The 22,097-nt window shown below is 34.6% G+C and overlaps 1 protein-coding gene across 1 annotated transcript in view; it reads right to left on the bottom strand.

Moving 5' to 3' along the window:
- Positions 1-22,097, bottom strand: part of KIF6 (kinesin family member 6) — a 147,084-nt gene that overhangs the window by 113,460 nt on the left and 11,527 nt on the right. Inside the window, exons 4-6 of the mRNA XM_030945763.1 lie at positions 18,337-18,484; positions 15,680-15,789; positions 6,912-7,041 (exon numbers count right to left, since the gene is read on the bottom strand). Of these exons, the coding sequence (XP_030801623.1) occupies positions 6,912-7,041; positions 15,680-15,789; positions 18,337-18,484 (388 nt within the window). The remainder of the gene's footprint in view (positions 1-6,911; positions 7,042-15,679; positions 15,790-18,336; positions 18,485-22,097) is intronic.

The raw sequence follows: 22,097 nt of genomic DNA, 5'->3' as shown, positions 1-22,097 counted from the left end.
CTTCAAGTTTCCTTTTTTTTTTTAAAGTCTTAATAGTGCCAGCACAACCAAATGGCATTTAGGAACAGATCCAGCTTAAAAAAAAAAGGAAAAAAAAAAGAGAGCAAACCATATATATTTAACCTAGATAATTTTCTTGATTCAGCCACAGCACAGCTATAGAAAACAACTGTGCAGAATACCTGAAAATGGCAGCATACTGGATGTGAACAAGTAGGTAGTGTGGAGAAACAACATACACTTGTAGCCGTTGGTGAAAATTCTGTAAGGAAATTTCACCTTTAGCAGCATTTTCTTTTGGGCTGCTTTACCTAATACAGGCAAGCTCAGAGGGAGAGGGAAAAGAATTTTGATCATTAGTTCATACAGATGAAGAAATTTAGAATTCATAATCTTGTGAAATGAGTGTCAGAACGCAGTCAGAATGCTATGCTGTCCTCAGAGGTGATGATGGGCAAATAAAGAGGAAGTGAGTTGTAGTTTTGGAATGAAAATAAACAGGCTGAGGGAAAGGTGTCAAGCAAGAAAGCACTCCCAAACTTACTTAAAATGCAGTTAGACTAAGAAAAAGTTATATGCTGTGAAAATGTACTTCATTCAGCAATTCTGATTCCATGAATAAGCAGAGCCCGCTTCGCTTATTTTACTGGGATGCCTGTGACTTTTTTATTTGCAGCTCTGTGAAGCAGGACTGGATATTTTTTTTCCAGCTAAAAATCCACAACATAATTAATATTTAAGGACATTCTCCTTGACAGAACTGATATTTACGGACATCTTGCACTACAGAGATAGCATCAGTCACACTATACTGTGGACAAGTCTAAGCCAGATCAAGTATCACTATAGGTGGAAGCACAAAGCAAATGTTGCTATGACAGAAGCTGAAGAAATCATCATACTTCTGAATAAGCACTGTTAAGCAAACTTGAGATTCACACTACAGCAAAATCTTATCTATTTCAAAAAGGGCTTTTAGTCACACTCATTTATTGCCAACAGAGGCAAAAAAATTTCAAATCCTAAAAGAACATAATTTCAGGACTCTGAGTTCCAAACAGCACATGGTAATATTTGCTCTACAAGGTTTTTATTGTCTATTCTGATACACTAGCCACAACTTTATTTTGAGTGTTCCAAGTAGATTTGGCTGAACTAGTCATTAGAAACTCCATTGATTTTCTCTTCCACAGCTTTTTTTTTCTCATGAAAATGGAAAAAATCAATGAACCTTGTTTGGAAGTCATTGGCTAGAATTCCAAACTGGTATATTTGTAAAGTCCTTCTTCAGAGTAGAACCATGGCTTAATCAAGACACCAATACTCCTTTCTGCAGTATGATTCTATCTCTGCTTTGGAGTTTCCATATACAGGAAGCTCTGTTAGAACTATTGCAGAAAGCATATAGCAATAAAAATTTAAACTGTTAAATGGGATGCAACCATGAAATGTTAATTTCATTATTCCCCCACACTTAGCTACTTTTACCACACAAGTAGATGCACAGCACAGAAAAGAAATGATGATGTGCTGGCATCTCTAGTCCAAGAACAAGCCTTTTCTTTTACTATTTGGTTGTTATCTTACATATGCAACTTCTGAGTATCACCATTCATCTGTTTAGAAAGTTTGAAAACAGAAAACAAATAACATTTTCTGGACAGTGTCTCAGAGCCTACTAAAATGTTCCTTTGGTGGTTTTCAAAGTTCATTTTGGCTTTGCTAGTAGGATTCAAACCATATGTATATGAAATCATCCTAACACTAATTTGATGTGATGAAGGAAAAAAAAAGAGAAAGAGGGGAGTGTCCTGGTTCTCAGCAGATGGTTGCTATTGTGAGAGTTATATATAGAACAACTGATGAGCAGCAGTCACTTACAAAGAATAATTTTTTCCAGGAATTCTGTTACATCATAAACCACATAAGCAGACTTCAGATGCTTTGTGATATCACATGAACACTACAAAGGACTTAATGCCAGGTCATCTATTGCTGCCCATTTGTAGCACGGCAAAGGACAAATTCAGTAACAATGACTTGGTAAAACATCAACACTTCATTTGATCATGGAAAATACGTACAAGGTGTCTTTCAAGCCATACAAACCAGTCTTGTTTTTTTCCAGGATGAAAATATACCTGTGTTTGCTGAAATTAAATAAATTGTATAGAAGCTTTATGACTTTAACTACTACATCTATTTATACAATGGTTGCAAGAACATGGCTTCTACTCAAATGAGAATCTACATCACAGTCATACTGGAAGAAACTTCTGAGTTAGATATTTCTGTCAAGGAATGCAAGGTCAAGAACCATCCAAAATCTTGCTGGAACCTAAGCCGTCCATCTTAATCTAATTCTTACCCATCTTAAGTCAGTGAAACAGTGCAGGAGTTTTTCCTTATACAGGAATTTATGTATTTCCTGAATCCTTTATTTGTGGCAGCTGTTATTATAAATGTTTTCACTAAAAATAGCCTGAAATGGATGCTACAGGTCTAAACAACGTTCTTAAGGATTGAGGACCTAAGAAAGAGAAAGCTTCTTAAACAGGACAAAGATATATGAAAAGCTGTTTGAAAATCACAACTAGACTAACAGAAGCTGCTACTATCTGGAAGAATAATATGTTAAGCACGGCTGCCAAAACACTGACTGAGATAATACATGAAAGAGAGCAGGACCACTGGGACAAAACTATTTTGCAGCTGATAAATGTAGTTGTTAAGCCCATATTGCAAACCACCTCCACTTGGCAACTTACACCATTCCAGTGAAATCTTTTCTTCCTTGAATCAAAATATTTAGACAGCAGAAGAACATGATTTTCCTGTATGAGTGAATTAGTGACTAGCCAATGCATAAGAGACATCAATTCTGTGTGTTCAGAGTTTTTTGAGAGAATGTCTCAGTGAAAACTTACAAAATTTTCTTTTAAGGAATCCTTCTTTTTCTTCTTAAGGATTTTTTGCTTCTGAACTTTTCAAAGAAGAGCAAGGGGAAAAAAGAGAAAGTACTGATAGCATTCAAGATTGATATCAAATAAATTTTCTCCAATTTTGTGCTACAATCAGAGGGATATCTGTAGGAAGATGTTCTGACAGCTACAGTCATTTCACAGTTTAGATGGATATCTCTGTCTAATGAATATAAACTACAGTTCCAATAGAACTATGCTATAAGGAAGTGCATACAAATTGAGGAATAGGAGGTGCCTATCTTTATATCTGGTAGATGAGAGAGACCTCAGTATATCTTTAGTTTCCTTTCTAAATAATATGTTACAGGTAAAGGGGCTCTTCAGTTGTACTTAGGTACACTTGTCATAGTTTGAAATTGAAAAATTTTTCTATGAAAAAATCAGGATCAGAATAGGTGCAATCATTTCCTGAAAGCAATACTTTATTTTCATATTTACTACAAGTACAGTTTCACAGTTAGACCACGATAACTTTTAAACTCAGGTAACTTTTAAAGTAATTAATACTCCCTGGTGAAGACATTATTAACCTTATGTTATATCATGCCTTTTATCTATATAAATCCCAAAGCATTTTAAGGACTATTCAAAGTAGTATGTATGACCAGTAGTATTTTTACCACACATGGAAATGAAAGCACCTGTGCTGAAATAACAATGCTATTTGGTGCTCATAATACAATATTACAGATTTGTCGGAGTGGAAAGAAGTTAACAATTGGTACCAAAGGGGAACCTAGGAAAGCAGAAAGTTGTAATTTCTTCTAGACTGCAGCACTAACCCAGATAGCATGCATTTTTGTCAAAAGTGGTGTTTAATCTCATATGCTCACGCACTGAAATCCTATTTTTCCTATCTCATCCAGTAAAAAACGCAGTCAAACATGACCACTGGGTTTTTAAATAAATTCAAGAGAATATTAATGTACAATAAATACAAATAGAATGAGTTCAATTCACAGGTCACAAGTTAGGCCCCACAACTAATCTTAAACCTTAAAGTTTCATTCATTCTTGAAATAAATATATTTAAATATTGCCAAAAGTTTACTGATTGACCCAATTGAACTTCAAACATTTTAAATGATGGAACAAATACTGTGTCTTATACAGTGTGTGCCAAATTTAAAAAAATTGAATGCTGTAGGTATAAAAACATGCACTGAAACATTTCCTTCTTTGTTAAAGCAAAGTACCTTTTCATTAGAGGAAAAAATAAATTCTAACTGTACATGTAACTGCAGTCCTCAGATGTACTAATCTCAGAAAAGAATTTTACAGTTTTGAAATTGCTGCACATCCTGGGGAGGCTACCTTAGTCTATTGCTTTTAGAGAAATACTAAAAACCACTAAGAATTCTCAAAATCACAGAGGTTTAGGCATGTTATTTCAAAAGGCAGAGGTTATATGGGATTTCCATCACAAAAACTTAGAAAAGACCACTTCAGCTGAACATATATTAATAGTGTACCAAGACAAAATGGTTTGAGAACACTACCTAAACTGCCAAACATTTATTTTCACACAGGAGCTTTTTTAGATATTGCTGCTACCAATTGTTTATACTGCAAACTTGATTTTAAATCCTCAGCATGCATTTCAGGTTCCGAATTCATAAAGTTGTCTCAACAGATAGAAAATATAAGAAAACTGTTCAGATTTTATAACCTGTTGCTGCAGATTCTTATGTATTGAAATCTATAAAGAAACTGATTTATCAGAAAGCAAACAAAAATCTAGTCCTTACATTCAGCAGAACTGCCAACAAAAGACTCTGTTTTTTTCTCTTTTGATCTCTGCCTATTTCTCCCTGGCAAAATACGAGACAAAAAAATTCCTAATTGGATTTTTACATTATGAATCGTCTCTGCACAAATGTCTCTCATCTTACCACCTACACTACTCATAGTACACATCAAAACAAAACAAAGGTCCTAGCAAAGCAATCCTGAGCAAACTAGATTAGTTTCCCTTTTCTCCCTTCTCTTGGGTTATATAGGTACGTGCAGGAAAGAAGTATTCAGTTATAAACATTCTCTTAGGTTCTGAAATTGAATGAATGAACAAATTTTGCCTGCAAAATACTTTTAATATTGTGATGACTTTTTTTAGCACAATCAGTGACGAGGAAAAAATGCACCCCTCAAATCATAAGTTAGACTGCATTGGCATAGGCAATGTAGAAATTAAATTGTCATTCTTTGTGGGAACTCAGCACATCCCTTCGGATGTCGAGTTTCTGAGAACCCCGTTGGGGGGCTCGGAGACCCTGGCATGCTGCCCAGAACACCTGGAGATTTGATTTTGACCCTTGCAGCGAGTTGCCAGCTTTGTATGAGAACATGAAAGTCACGCAGGTTTGAATAGCGTAATAATAAAATATGCACAGGGTGAAAATGTAAATTTTAGGATTTTTGGTATGGGGGTTATGGGGACAAGATGAAGGAATCAGGGCATTTCTAGTCCTTCTTCTTATCTCCATTTTCTGCTGTGATGTTGGCACTTTGGGATTGCTTTAGAGTAGAAGTGCACTGTCTAGCATAGGTGATAGGTATTGGGAATTAAGTGTAAATATGATATACGTAGTTTGTAGACAAAGAGACAACACCGCCTCGGGGGTGGTCAGAGTGCTCGTGGCTGCCTTGCTGAGCAGATCTCAGCTGGGCAAAAAGAAAATTTTATAGACAAGAATTAATAAACAACCTCAAGACCAAAAAGCGAAGACTCCAGACTTGCTCTTCAGTTGCACGGGCTGAAGCAGAGACATCCTACGCATCTCGGGGCAGAGAATATCAACAGCCAACCCAAGAATTCTTATTTTCAAAACAGTCAACTCTTCAAAGAAGAGTTATGCAGGGTTAAACCACTAGATTGCAATTTTAGAGGCTACACATCTCATATGTGATCCATGACAGTCATCTGAGTTTTTCCACAGCCAAACTCATCATTAAAAAAGATTAATTAAGCATTTATTTTACTTTATTTTCTATTTAGGTTTATTAATCTTGCTTCTTTTTCTTTAAAGTTTACTTAAGAGGGTTCTAATCTTCAGAGGTCAGAAAGTATTATAATAATTCAAGATCTAAAAATATGGTTCTCCAGAGAAGTTATGCTTTATGCCATAAATCCTCTTAGATCTCTAGATTAACCCTTTTGACTTCTATTACACTTCGCCAAGTTCCTCTCCTCCACACAGTGCCAATTTTTCTATTTCAATATCATGAAGCAGTTCCTTGCCTAAATGCTCAGGTTTATGAGAAGCCCTTATGTTTATCTCTTGCCTTAACATATTCCTACCTCTCAAAATATAACTGTTGAAACTGCCATCCTTAAGAAAGAACAAGTATTTGTGTTACCTACTTATGTTTTATAATAAAATGCTTCTTCCCCTGTGTCCAGGTGTATGTGGTCATCCAGCAGTGCTTGGAATCATAGAATGGTTTGAGGTGGAAGGGACCTTAAAGAGCATCTTGTTCCAACCACCCGGTCCCCTCCCACCCCATGACTAGGGACACTTCCACTAGAACAGGTTGCTCAGGGCCCCATCCAAACTGGTGTTGAACACTTCCAGGGAAAAATTTCACTGTGAATGTTTGACAGTGTTTTGCAAGGACATATTTTCTTATCTTTACATGTCTATGTATGTTGATACATGCCAAAGTAAGTCTACAGTTTATGAGAATTTCTGTATTCTACTTTGAATTTCAATAAGTTATGACTTCAAGAGCCACCAATCACATCCACTATAGAACGCTATCATCAGAGAAATGCTTATTCAATTTCACCGTGGAAATACACTCAAAAAGAGGATACTAATTTATGTCCAAGGACTTCTAAAATATACATTTTATTTGAGAGAGGAGGTGAGATGTTTTTGACCATTTTAATTTTGGTGGTGTTAAGAAGATTGGAGCAGCAAATCTCACCTCAGCAATCATTCTGTTGGTGTCCCCCAAGAAGAGTAGGTTTAAGGCTTCCTCTTCATTGGTTGCTTGCTGAAGAGACAAGTTTTTCAGATGAATGTTTTGATCAGAGTCTTCCATTACTGTCACTTTTCTACATGCAAAATAAAAACAGTAGTGAAAACTAGAGTTTTAATGCAATGCTGTTTCATACTTTAATTCTGATCACACTTAAAAGGTGAAATCTAAAACCCAAGTCAAACCATAATGAAAGAATGTGAAAAATAAATAATACACATTAAAGGAAATGTTGATTTCTTTTTTTACTGTCACCTCCTTTTTATTCCTTTATTATGAAACTACACATAGAAAAGGAATCTAAGAAAACTGTACATTTTAGAGAAAGCTTTGGTATTTTTATTTATTGAGATATTAAAATTTCAAGAGTAAGAGATTAGATGATTCATCACAAACAAATAATATGTAAGGGTTCGTTTGCCATTACCAAGTATAGAGGATACATAAAGCATACCATTATTTTGACATACAAATATACATGGAATACTTCAGAATCAACACAGCTGTAGTCAACATGTTTCTAATAACTTTAGAAACATTTGTCAAGACTATTTCTCTTTTCATTTTTCTTAAATGGTAGTAACTACAACTGTAAATTATCCCCTCCTTAAATTAAAAGCAAGCTTACAATGATTTTATTTATTCCCCCTGTTAGAAATGTTCTTAGTTACACATCTGTAAGACTGAAGCCGCCAGAAAGGAATTGGATGCAAGTATCAAGGATATGGCAAAAGTTCCTAAAGAGCTGCTAAATATTACTGAAAATCCTTTCCACTTCTTTGATTAGTCCTTCAACATAAGATTTTTTTTTCTTTTGAAATGGTTAATGAGAGTCAAACCTTAGTGTTATTACTGAGTAGACATTAGTGTCTCCTCAGCTGGGACATTCTGTAGTATCCAACATGGAGGCCAAGTAGTTGCCTCACTGGATTTGGAAAACTCAGAGAAGAATCTGTTAAAACGGAAGTACACTAAATCTGAAGATAAATAACATGTCTTTCAGAGTGAATTACATGTTCTGATACTATTTAAAACAAATTAGAGCATTTTTAAAAGTTGGGAGTTGTTTTTATTTAAACTAAAACTTTATTTTCTGTGTAAGTATAGACAATATTTTCTATCTAGACATATACACTATATGCATAGATACATATGTATATGAATTGTATACTGTACAATATACAATTGTACAATATACCTATATGTGTACATATATGTATATAAATATTTTTCATGTTCTTCAAGATAAACCACAAGAGGGAGTATGGGGCTTGAGTTTTTATCAGTAAGTAGTTCTTGCAGGTTAATTACTCCAAGTTGCTTCAAAACCAGAGATCGGGTTTTGTTCTGCTTTACTTTCCTTTCCCCTCACCCCACCCTAAACTGAGAATGAAATCAAGCATCAAAGCAGCATTCCATAGTATTACTCTCAGACATTGTGGGAGTAGTCTGATAGTCTGATGGTCAAAATATTCAAATTAATATAGAGAAATAATTTAAACGCATTGCAATGAACTCTTTTCACGAAAAATTGCATGTAAAATACACACAAATCTTCCTTGGTAATCATAACAATTGCTCTTCCAAGTATGATTGCCTCCCACCTTAGCCTTTTTTTTGTGTGGTGGTATAAGACATTTCTCATTTATTCACAAAATGCAGCTTCCCCATTCAAAACAAACTCCAAAGTATAAGTCTGGCCTTGCATATCAAACTTTTGATAATGTCAGATCGTATTCTGTCTGCATCTGCATATACATCACACACTAAAGCCCAGAGCAGTTCTGATTGCAGTATACTCTTATTAACTTGTGCCCTTTCCTGCATCAACTGAGCTGCCACCAATGCAGGAGAGCCTTGCACACTGAATGCTTTCATTTATTAAATTCCTGTTACCAGCAAACATTGACCTTAACACTTCCTTTGATTAATTAATACTACCTCATTCATTTGTGTAGTCTAAATAATAATAATTAATTTGTGTACTATAAATCCCCTTAATATATTTTGGAAAATGAATTACCATTTTAAAAGTCAAGCCTCCTATTATTATATCTATCTCTAGGACTTAGAATTGAGGAAATTTAAAATAATCTTTAAAACTTTATAAACATTTAAAAATTGATAATAATGATGCAAAAAACAACATGTGAAGATACGCAAGACCTATGCTAATACATGAGCAGGATATAGTGATGCTGGGTCATTGTGAGGAGACAGAGAGCCAAAATTAAATTTAGGATAAAGTAAAAAGAGAAAAGCAGCAAGCATGTATCTTTGAGTCTGTTCAGAAGAACAGAATAAATTAATGGATACATATAGGTAATGTTTCTTAAAACTGCAAGCAACTTTAGCTTTTAAGAAAGAATTGTCAGGATAATCATCTTATGCATCATCTCAAAAAAATGATCTTTCAAAAGATCATGAATACCTGAATAACACAACAGAGGACAAAGTCAACACTTATTCAAGAGGCGAGGTCACAAAGTTATTCAGCTACCACCACCACAAGAGCACACAGATTTGATTTTCCATCTGTCCTGGGTTGACTATATGATGCTTTTATCCCCAGTCATCTCTTCTGTTTATGCTGAATAATAAGTTTTGCACCTTTAAGACTTGTTTCAAGAGTGAAGTGGGGAGAGAAGAAGTGTGGAGTTTTGTTTTCAGACACTGCACTCACTACTCCACACTCCTGCTCCTGGACTGTGTTGTCTGTGGACGGACAGACAACAGGACAGAGCTCTCCTTGGTTTTTAGTTAGTTTCAGCTAGCTGAGGCAAAGAAGTTCCCTGAACTTTTTTTTCCTTTTCTTTGGACCTGTTTAAACCTGCTCTGGACTGAACACCCAGCAGAGCACCAGCAGCTTGCATCTGTGGCCCACTGGGCTGGGCCTGGCCCGCAACATTTCCAGCACCAGAGGGACTGATAAGAGACTGAGTCGAGCTACAGTCCATGGAGGGGACTTTCCGAGTTTGTCTCTTCTGGAGTGGCAAGAAGTTTTATTATTTAATATTGTTTAGGTTTTATTATTTAATAAACAGTTTTTCCACTTTTCTCCAAGGAGGTATTTTTCCCAAACTAGCTGGGGGGAGAGGGAGATTGAATCTGCTCTCTAGAGGAACCCCTTTGGGGGCTCGCTCCCGAATTTGCCCTGAACCAGGACACCATCCAAGTAGAGATTGAGAGCATAATCTCCCTTATGAGGCATGGCAGAACTATGAGATGAGTAAGGGCTCAGGCAGACTGTTTGCTTGACACATCATATTGTGATAGGAAATCCTTCCCACTGTCTCCAATGGATTCTGTTTTGAGACAACAAAAACACAGTTTAGCTGTTCTGGATGTTATGGACACGACTGGAGACTTACATATTTAGGGGTTAATGATTCATGTAACAGTGAACCTGAGCAGGCACAGCCTGTGAGCTGCGGTGCACACAGCAGGGCATTCAGGTCCAAGTTGTGCTGCATAGATCCCTTGGCTGCCAGATAAATTCACTGAGTTCTCAGGAGAACACCTTCTAGAATGAAGCTGTTTACTTGTAAGAAAATCATACAAAGGCTCAAAAGAGCAAAAGGGAGACCTTCTCTGCATGGCCAGGACCTGTACCGTTCTTGTGCAGTGCACCATGGGGAAATCATTCAGGCTCTGTCCAACACAGCGTGGATGCAGGGCACCCAGCACATGATGGGATGCAAGACTTACTTGCCACCTATCTTCCTCCTCTTATTCTGTCTTACCAAAGCAGTTACCCCATCAAGCCATTTGTTGCTAAACCTTTCTCACTGGCATCTGGAAAAAGCTGTGCACTCTCTCTCACTCCACCCCACCATGTAGAACAAGGAATCAAAACTGAACCAGTGAGATCAGTGATTCATGTACGAACAAAACATACAAAATATGTTAGAATTTGTAGGCAATTTCAATAATATCACTCACAAAAAATTGTTAAATAAATTTTGACATTCACTCAAATGTTTGTAGAAAAGTTAGCTTAAAAAAGCTTCACTGGACTTCATGCTCTTTCAGGAAAAAAATCAACACAAAACATGGATGTGAATAACCAATATATCTTGCATGCTGAAGTTATTGTATGGATTTTAAGTGTAATTTGTTTGAACTGTAATTAAAAATATCATAATCTTCGAAGAAATTATTCAAAACAGTTTTTAGCTGTCTCCTCATTACCAAAGTCTAACCTAATAAAACTTTGTATTCTCTTAACCTTTGGTATTCAGTAGTAACACAATGAACAGTCTTAATTTTGAAAGAATGTATTTCATATTAAAAAAAGTTAACTAATAATATTATTAGCCTCAGAAGTTTTAAAACACTGATAATTCTCAGAACACTGGAAATATAGTTCTCATAGGTTTACAGTTGGTGCTCAGTGGTCAGTTTCCAAATTACACAGTTGGTACAGCCATTAAAAGGGGCTGACATTAACACTGTTGAGACTGGAGGAGATAATTAGGTTTATTTGCATCAAAATATCAGACTGAATAAAATATATTTCCTATATGTTTAAAATTATTCCTTTAGCCTTATTTTATTTTTATCCTTCTTTGTTAAGGAAAACGGGAATTATTTTAGTAGTTGTTTTAGCTTTCCATGTCAGCAATTTGGTAACTCTTAAAGCCCTTGGAGGGCAGTAGAGAAACAGAAGAGTACAAACTCATTTGAGGTAATTTACCAATATGCAGTAACAGGTTTTGTTTCAAAGGGAAATTATTTCACACTGACCCAATGGAACATAACAGTTCTGCATGTTACTAACATATTATTGATATAGACATCATTGCTGATGTTTGAAGTTAATTGGCTCTGAGCTTAAAGTGTGGTTTCCTTAAAGTAAGACTGCATCATACTAAAAATTAAACATTTCCCTCTCAAAGAGGACTTTAAACAATCTTCACACAAAAATGGGGAACGCCTTTGGATGACTTGAAATTTAGATTTTATTTCCCCTGGCCACATCACTGTGGAGTAATGGTTGTCTGAGCTCCCTGACACATAGCTCCTCAATTACTGCAGCTTAGACTGTCATTCTAAGGGCAAAACAGCACTAACTGTAGTTTGCCTTCACATGCCATCAGAGAGGTAAAGCAGTAACTTATTGGTTACCTATGAATTAACCTAGTCATTCTTGACTAATGGTTCTCTAACTTCAGTTTTTACATTTGTGCTATATATGATGTCAAAAAATTCCTTATTTCTGGATAAATAAGAACACGTTAAGAACTTTTCTGATAGGTTGCAATTAAAGTGAAATTCAGTAACATTTCGTCACATATACACTACAATCAAGAACCTGTTGGGGATAAAAAGCTCATTCACAAATGCACAGCAAATTAAGAGCTTTAGAAACGTATTCCTGATTTGAACACCTGCAAAACTTTTATGAAAACATAAGGTGGCAGTAAGTATTTAAATAGCGTTCTACCAGCCTTATTTTATACCAATAATTTCATACCTTTATATGTTGAAAACAATCATAATTTCCCTGTAGAAACATGGAATTCTCTACAGGTATAAACAGAACTAGATTGTCAATATTAATTTCTTCATAGTCCTGTGTAGGAATCTGTATATGTATACATACAGATATATAAATGTGCAGCTATATGGCCCATATTCATGCATTTGTTAGGAATTTATTTCCAGAAAGGTAATCACTGTTTTTGTGAGAGCCTCTCCCTTTCTCATCTGACAGACTCAGATGAAATGAGTAAGCAGTGCTAAGATGAAAATCTCATAGTCTACAGAATACACAAAATATGGTTACACACAAAACCTTGACTTCAGGAGCTGAGACTCCAAGTCTAATCATGTAGTGTTTAGATGTAATGGACAATTTTAAAAATGTTTATTATTCCTTTTGCCTTAAGTATTAAATACAGTTTCAATGTCTCATTTTTCAAGTACTATCAACAAGCCTGTCATGTATCCACAAGCCTTTCACAACTTCTATCACCTGAATACAAACAGTGCATAGTCCTTACACTGAGCTAGTAGCATAAAGAAAGAATGCAGAGTTTGCTGGTCAGAAGTACATACCTTTCATTCAAATTACATCCCTTTTTTTTGCAAGAATATGGATAGCAATACTATTCCAGAACAATCTGCACATTTTTATGAGGTTAACTAATAATTTAGCTTATTCTTCTAAAATGACACATTTCTTCAATACTCTTCCTGCCCATCTGAAATACTTAGGAAAGTATCAGCACTGACTGCTAATATTTACCCAAGAACATAGGGTTTGGAGCCATAAAAAGCCTTTAGCTTTTTATAGTGCTCAAAGCTTAGATGATCCACTGTGGGGTTCAACAGAAAATTATATATAATATGTCACCTTTAAAGTACAAAAAACAAATTTTTTAATATTCTCATTAAATACAGGCTTTCAAGCAAACTTAAAGTTATTATTTTGTATTTTGCTTACTGTCACTAAAATATTAAGAGGTTTTAAGCACATAAAATTATCCAAAAAATATATTAGATGATAAACACCTGATGTATTTTAAAATATTATTTACTTATAAGTAACTTCTACTTTATCTTTTAAGAAAATTAATCAAGTAATTGAAATATAGTTAATCATGCAATCATCTATTCCTGCAACTTTTACTCCATTTTTAGATCAGAATGACACTAGAAATTTTTAAGTTTTGAATCTCCAGACTAAAATATTAAAAAATAAACAAAACATATTTTATTAATTAAATACTTTTACACATAATAATTGTGACTCATGTAGGTAGAGTTTTAGTTTACAGAACATATTTTCTTGATAAGCAATGTAGTGCAAATAATGCCCATGTACAGTAAAACCTTAAAGCACTCATTAATATTACTCTGCAGAGAAAAATTTATTATCTTACTATAACTCATTCTGCACTAGTATACACTATGTAACTTTACAGGTAATTATGACTATCCCAGCATGCTTTATTCCTAATTTACAAATTATCCATCAACTTTTGTGTTTTAAAATAACCTTAAACACAACACAGTTATTCTTTAGTATAATTGAATCACCATACATAAATGTAATTGGAGGATTCTAAAAATCACAATTATTAGGAAATATTCAGTACCTAGTTTTAAAATGTGACATTTTCCAGAGCATGTGACCCCAAATACCTGTTTCAAAGTTGCAATTATATTATTAAAACTCAGTTTCTTTGAATTGAATAAATTCATCCTTATAAATTGTTAAATTGAATGAGTTCAGATAAAATATTTCAAATAACTTAATAAATGAAATTATTAATGTAATAAACTTGAATAACTTGATAGCATTAAATCTAATAAGTAGAAAAAAGTGTCACACACTATTTACTATTTTCTGTCCATGCAAAAATGGACACAGCACTAAATTACATTATGCAAACTAGCCTCTGACTAAAATTTTGGTCTGAATGCCACAAGAAGCAGATAATAAATTAGATTAGAATCCGAAACTTGATCATGAAAGACACTCAATGATACATAGTCTTGATAGCACTGATGTGTCATAAAGCAATAAATTCTACTTCCATTTTTCAGGTAAAGAAACTGAAACAATTAGACCAATTCACAGCCTGGTCCCACATTTTGCATTGGTCTACTGCCTTCCTAATCTCTAGACTAGCTTCTTTCATAAAGATCAATCTTGAAACTTATTTTGTACATACATATCCTAGATACTCCATACTGCATGAAAAAATAAAGCTCCATTTAAACACAAAATATTGTGTTGCAAGGTTTTTTTAATAAATAAATGATTTAATAACATGTGAATAACATAATTAGTTATTTCAAAATAAAATTCTATTGATTTTATTTTATTGTCCCACTGAAAATTTTCAGCATGTTTCCTGCTCTTGTATCAGCAGTGATTTCATTGCTATTTACAAGTGTCTGTTACTGTCATGTTGAGTGATAATATTTATGGTGCCCAGCATTATTCAGGGCACTTGTGAATCCAGTAAACAACTCACTTATTCACACCTATTTAGTGTTTGCTTAGTTATTTAAAAATAACACAGACTGTAAACTATTATTTCAGACTTGAAGACTAGGATTTGGATTTCCTATAAATTAGAAGTCTTTAACTTCACCAGCTGGAGCATTCATGATCTACAATCTTTGTTTACTACCCTTCACCAATCACTAGGTGCTAGTGTCTGACCAATGACTACTATTATAACAACCATCCTTTCTGAAGGAAATATACTATTCTTTGGAGCTACTTGTGGCCTATTTTCTAGCTGTAACTTACCTTATTTCATAATTGCATATTCTAGAAAAATAATTATCCTTGAAGGAAAAGGTCCAAATAGAAGCAGGGAGATTTTCTCATTACTGCTGTAAGGAAATACCACCTGTTACATATCTCTGCCACACACAGTCATATATGCCATACAAAGACAAGCTGCCATGAGAAAAACAAGTGCACCTTCTCCTTGTCAGTGGCTGCAAGAGATCTCTTCTGCACAATAGCAATGAACACTTTTAATCCTTTCATCTTCGGTGACTCCCTACCCTCCATACACACAAAATAACAGAACATTTAGGCACTGTTGACAAAATTGTGAAAATAAAGTATTCTGATTAAATTAACACTGAGATCAGTAGCACAACTTCAAAAAGTCCCTAAACAATGTAGTAGGGTATATGAAAATGATTCCTCTTGGTTTTGATGATGTTCTGTATTTATTACTTACGGCAAATCTTCCATTTTGGAGGCCTCATGTCTTGGGTCCAGTAGATCATAACCACATTCATTGTAGATTTCTAAGTAGGAAACATGAGTTGTGTATACTTTACTGCTATCCTGGATAAGAAAAAAATAGTGTTATAAACAGAAGGCAGAGGTAGATTAGAAGACAAATTTATTTCTATGGCTTCTAGGTCACTTTCTCACTTTGTCTCTTTTCATGGGTATGGTACACACGTTCAATTTCTGATACTTTCATGTTTTGTGTTACTATATGCATAAGGACTCAAGAAGAAGGGGGGAAAAACACCAAACCCACAAAAGCTCCCAACCAAAATAGAGACACACACACACCACACTCACTAAAACAAAAATCCCCTACAAAAACCACCATTACCATGAGTTTAGTCTGGAATTTTTAATTGATTCTGTATACTTTAAAAAGTCTGTATATATTTAGAACATGTGAGCTGCTCACAGAACTATCCAACATGACATTTTTCACTTCTGCATTAAAAAAAAAAGTTTTTATAAAAAGGAAAGTGCTCATATTATGGATAGAAAGACTGTGCTTACAGAAAAAACAAAGCCAAAGTAAAAACAGCAACAAAAATAAGATTTACTTCATTTAGAAACATTAGTGACATACTGCTTTTCATTCTCTTCATCATAACATTAGAGCACTGTATATGATGTCAGCTGTTCTCTGCAATCACAATTCTTTTGGTAAATTACATTGCCAAAAAGTAATTTAACACAACTGAGTTTTGTCGACAATTTTCCCTGCCCCAAAGCCAAATCCAAACAACATAAACCTCAAAATAGTGGGCTATGATTTCCAAAATTAAAGAAATAAAAGAGAATAAAAAAATCAGTCACTTTTTTCAGCAGACAAAACCACTGTGAAAGCACTCACATCACAGTTGAAATGTAATAATTCAATCCACTGCAGGCTTTTTGCAAAATACTTTGAGATATAACTTGTCAGTTTTATTTAATAATTATTTCCCATTTTTTTTAATTGGTTATGACAATTCACTATTTCAAGGGACATAATTTAAAATATATACTACAGATAGTTGGAAAAAGTGTAGTAAGGAACAGTTCAAACAGGATGCCATGGAAATAGGAGAATTTCTAAATTAAAAGGAGATGTTATTAAAAACAAAGGGCTTGATTTGCTTCTCATTTAGTCCTCCAATTTTGTTTCTTTGGTTTCAAATTGCACTGTCTTTGTCCAAGTAAGAGCTTAACAAGTCCTGTATTTCATGTCCCAGATTTCACTTTCTCCTGTTTAATCCTACTTAGCGTTAGAAGGCAAATGATTCTTCTCCACTATTTGAACACCTTCCAAACCATAGATGTAGTTATAAAGACATGCAACAGGGGAAAGAAATGAAAAGAAAGCCAAGAGGAAAGATAAAACATCAAGAAGAGATCCTTTAAAATGCACTAAGAAAAAAAAAGAAATAATGATCTGGTAGCAGGAAAATTGGAATAGTCCTATAAGTGTAACTAAGTATAGCTTTTGATCCAAAACCCAGTCTGAAATGGGAAACATTCCTAATTCTGTGCTGAGAATCTAACAAACATACTAGTTATTTCTTATTCTATTTTTTATTACATAATTAACATTAGAAAAGAATGTTGGTGTGTTAAAACGTTGTTGTTGGCAATTACATGATAAACCTGTTCACTTTCCACAACAAAAGTCCTCCATGGAGGTTGTATGAGTGCAGCACAAAGTCTAAGATAACATGATCATGTGGGTTTTTTCATTTCCATTCCCTCAATGGCAAGTTTTTGTGCACCTGCCACATGCTGTGTACATTTACCTGCCAAAGCCATACTTCCAAACAGCCAAAGTAATTACTCTTGTTAACCCTTACTGAGTCAGGGCATGTTCGTGTGACTGAGCCATATACCCTTCTGCAAACAGATTGGTACTCTGTAGCACACGACTGAAAGAGTATGAATGTACAGTGGAATGATTTATGTTAATGGCAAATCATATTTAAATTGGCTTAATTAAATAGCTTTGCTAAAATGTGAAGATTAATGAGTCATAGGCCTGGAGGAATAAATGAAGAGACAAAATATAAATTACACCAGACTCCTCTCCTTCTCTCTTCCCTTTCTCCTATAATTATAAAACTACTGGAATAATTGACTGTGTTGACTCATGTAAGTATTTCAGACACTAAAAGAAAATTAAATTTCTCACAAACATAATAAACATAACAAAAATCATTGTGCTTACTCTGCACATCCTTTCACTTATTGACTTATTTCATCACATAAAAAGTCAAAATGAAATGCAATGCATGCAGTACAAAACTGGAGTGGAGCTGATATAAGTGTTAGACAAGGAGAACCACTTGTGTGATCTGAAGGTATGCTGCACCAACTGAAAATAGCCTGGGTTTTAAAACTACAAAAGCCCCCCACAATGATGCCCATAATTTTCAGACTATTGCAATAAATCAGGTAGGCAAAACAACTACACATATATTCTTGCACACAGTAAGTACTGTGTCAAGTTAGATATTTTTGTTAAGCATTAGTTTTAGTACTTCCACTAACACTATTATAAAAACAACCATTAGCAATAGTTAAATATTTGAAAACAGACATTAGATGTAAACAGAAAATAATTTTCCATACCTTCTGCAATTGATCAAAAATATATGATAAAGTTCTGGGAATGATGCCTCGATCACTGTAACGTTCTGCTCCTCCTGTGATGGTAAAAGTTTTGCCACTGCCTGTCTGACCATATGCAAAGATAGTACCATTGTATCCAGCCAAAACACTATACAATTAAAAACAGGAAGATAATTAACATTTTAGGCAGAACACATTGTCCATGATCAACTTTGTATAGAACCAAAACACAATTAACAGTAATTCTTAATTACATAGCAACTGGCTTTGGTAATACAAGAGTATTAGAGTACAGGTAAAGAGTACACTTTAATATATATATTCCAGATTCTATAGAATTTAAACTATCTAGAACAGAAGGATTTCTTGATGCCTTGACTTAATCCATTATTAGCTGACCATACTTATTACTATTTACACTATCTTTTCATACTTTTTAGTTCAGCAGATGATTTTTTGCAAGGATGATATTTAATCTCTTTAAAGACTGTAGATGTCAGGAATTGTGCCATTCATACACTAGAAAAATCAAGAAATATTTCACACAGGACCTCATTAAATGCAAACAGAGAAAACTATATTATGGTTAGAAACCCATGTTAGGATACTGTTATACCAGGGTGCAGCTTTTATTCTGAGAATATCACTATACTGAACTACCAGACTATGCTTTGAAAAGGGTACGCAGCAGAACCTGTGCTTAAATCAGTGTAATAAAATCTTCATTTACTATGAAAACGCACAAACCCACATTGGTAATAGCAAACTTTTTTGTTATAAATATGACTGTACAAGAAGCTTTGATAGAACAGACAAAAGAGCTGTTAATGACATAGCATGAAATGGCAATCAGACTCATCTTTTTCACACCTCTTATTTCTGTTTGCAGAAGTGCCTAATGGAAGTCCAGTTCAAATATCTTTCTTTAATTCACCACACTGCCACCATTGCCTTCCACCTTATTTCCACTAAACAGTAGATAAGCTTAATCATCTTAAATTTTGGATTGGATTTACTATGCTCAAGGACCTACCCATTTTGTTCAAACAAAATGAACAAACTGAAAAGTAAAAAGTTATTCTTGTGCAATTTGTTTAAAGAAGAAGTGATAAATAAACTACAATTTTAACAAATAAAAAGAGGGAAAACAACTCTTGTGTAAGAGGAAAAAAACACGTATATAGATAGCTGCTGGTCTGGCGCCACAAGAGATGCAATGATTCTCCAACTTATTAAAGTTTATTTAAAGGCCTGGGTAGTTGCCAAATTGCTTATTTTAATCCATTACAGTAAGATGTCAAAGACAAAACCAGAAACATGTTGAAAGGATCTACAGTGAACATCTGCTCCCAAAATGCACAAAGATGGAATATATATAGATATTAGATTCCAGATGTTACAAATCAAAACAATTATTATGATGAAACACCTCATTCATCTATCTTAGGAATTTCTAGTGCCCACTGTCACAATATCTGAATGCTGACAACAGTAATGAGTTGTCAGAAGGTAGGGGGTATCAACAGAAGTTCAGACATGGCAGATTCAAACCTAGCGAGAGGAAATGATTCCTCAAGCAAATTGTAGTTAAGCTGTGCAACTCTTTGCCATGCCATGTTTTGGACATTAAAATGTCACACAGGCTTCAGCAGAGATTGGACTAAATCACCAAAACATTTTTCTTCAGGGATACTAATCATGGAGAAATTACAAAGTCACTAAACTACAAATAACTAAAGACTAAGAGGATACATGCAGGAGGCAAATCTAGATGCTTAATCTGTTTTGTTCCTCAGCATTGTTTGTTAGTCCTTGTGAGAGACAACATAGTGCACTAGATGGAACCTTGGTCTGATGCTGTATAGTTGCTCTTCAGCTCTTACAGAATAGCTCTCTGGCTCTTCAGAGATGACAACTGGGGTTGTTAAATTTCCTTACTCCTCTTTGTTAAAGGTGTATCTTGCAATGTGTTAAAAACTAATAAACCTGTGGTTGCAAACTATTAACTCAACATATTTGTATTCTGATTTCTAACAACTTCAGAAAAAGCTGTTGATTAGAACCACCTCACATGTAAACACAGGATAAAATGTCACATACCATATGCTGTCAAAACAGCTACAAAAGTCAGTGAGCTTTCTTTTTGCTATTTGATTCATATATATTCTTACTTTCTGCAGTGCATCAGCACAGCTCTGAAAAGTTTTCTGGAAAACCCCGACCGCTCATAAAATGTGAACATATCCATGTCAATAATGCATTCTTCTAAACCAATGCAATTATAGGTTATCTTAATATTGCATGACATAGATGATTTTGATTCCACAGTTATGTTCTTTAAATTCTGAGCTAAAAGTCAACCTTATTCTCTAAATTTATGTGTATCTATGTGTGTGTGTATAATTATATACACAAATAACTGCATCCTGTCCATATTTACAACATGCATTTCTTTCATTCAGAGTGTATTATAGCTACCACCAAGTCAATTTAAGGACAGGCTGCTTGAGGTACTAAGGAAGCCTGTAAGGAAAGAATACTACCAATAGTACCAGTGAAATTGCTGGCAAAGCCTTCTAAGAGCAACATGCAACTGCATGAGGACAGGATGGAGAACAAATTCCCTAAGTCTGAGGAGCAAAACACTTTCATAAATAAGAGACAAAGGACTAGGAGTTCAGGTAGGACTGACAAAGTTCCTTTGGCCCAGAAGCGAGCTGTACGCTATGATGTTGCCTCCTGAAAAGAGCAGAGGGGAAGATGCAGCAAAAATGAAAAGCCTCCACTGCATCAGTTTGTAGAGAGAAAATTAAATTTATGAACTAGACAAAAGTTAAAGGTCTGTGCATACATATATACTTATGAAAGAATATATTTCAAAACTGAAGATATATAACTACCATTCTAAGTATAATAGTATGAATATTAGTCAATATCAATTTTGAAGGTCTGTATATGATAACATGGATTAAGTTATAAAAATCCAGGTCTGATGCGTCTTATTCACATTTATTTTAAGTAATGTCATTTGGAATCAATGGCCATACAGGATGTTTTAGCAATGAACCATGTGGACAACTTATCACCATAGAAAATACTTGTTGGAGACATACTTTGCTCTTTTCAAGTTTTAAGTATTTCAAGGCAAAAAAAATCTAACCAAAACTCCATCACTCTAATTATAGTTCATCTGCCCAAAGAGTTTAAAACTGAAAGGGTAACTACATGTAGATGGCCCAATACGAAATCAATAAATCAATAACTATCTACTAAATACTCAGGAAGCTTAAGATTTTTACATACCATTTTCAACCCAAGATGCACAATTCCTTTAGGAAAATAAAAAGCTCAAAAACTTTCATAAACTGTTAGCCACCAATAAAATGCTGTTTAAGAAAACAAAATCAAACTATACTGCATAATTACCCTGGGCAAAGCAATGGGTCCCTCAGATGCTAGAAGTCAGTATAGTGAGCAGATAATATACACATTGTCTCTTTCATCCTAAAATGTAACTGCAGCAGGTACCAAAAAAGTTGGCAATACCCATTATGACAAGACAAGAGAAGAGCATGTTTCTCAACAGCATCTACCAAAGGGATCCTCAAAGATGCTCACTTGCAAATTAAAGCTGTCCCCAACAGCAGCAGAAGTGATTCTTTGCTGGGAAAGGTTGGTAGAGAATCAGCAGCTTTTTTCTACCTTTTTAGTAAAACCTACTTTGCAAGACACCAGTTCCCACAGGAAAAGTCTGCATCTTT

The sequence above is a fragment of the Camarhynchus parvulus genome, chromosome 3 (assembly GCF_901933205.1).
Source record: "Camarhynchus parvulus chromosome 3, STF_HiC, whole genome shotgun sequence".
In the NCBI taxonomy this organism is placed as follows: domain Eukaryota; kingdom Metazoa; phylum Chordata; class Aves; order Passeriformes; family Thraupidae; genus Camarhynchus; species Camarhynchus parvulus.
Note: the sequence above shows the minus strand (reverse complement) of the source record. Positions and strands in the feature narration are given on the sequence as shown.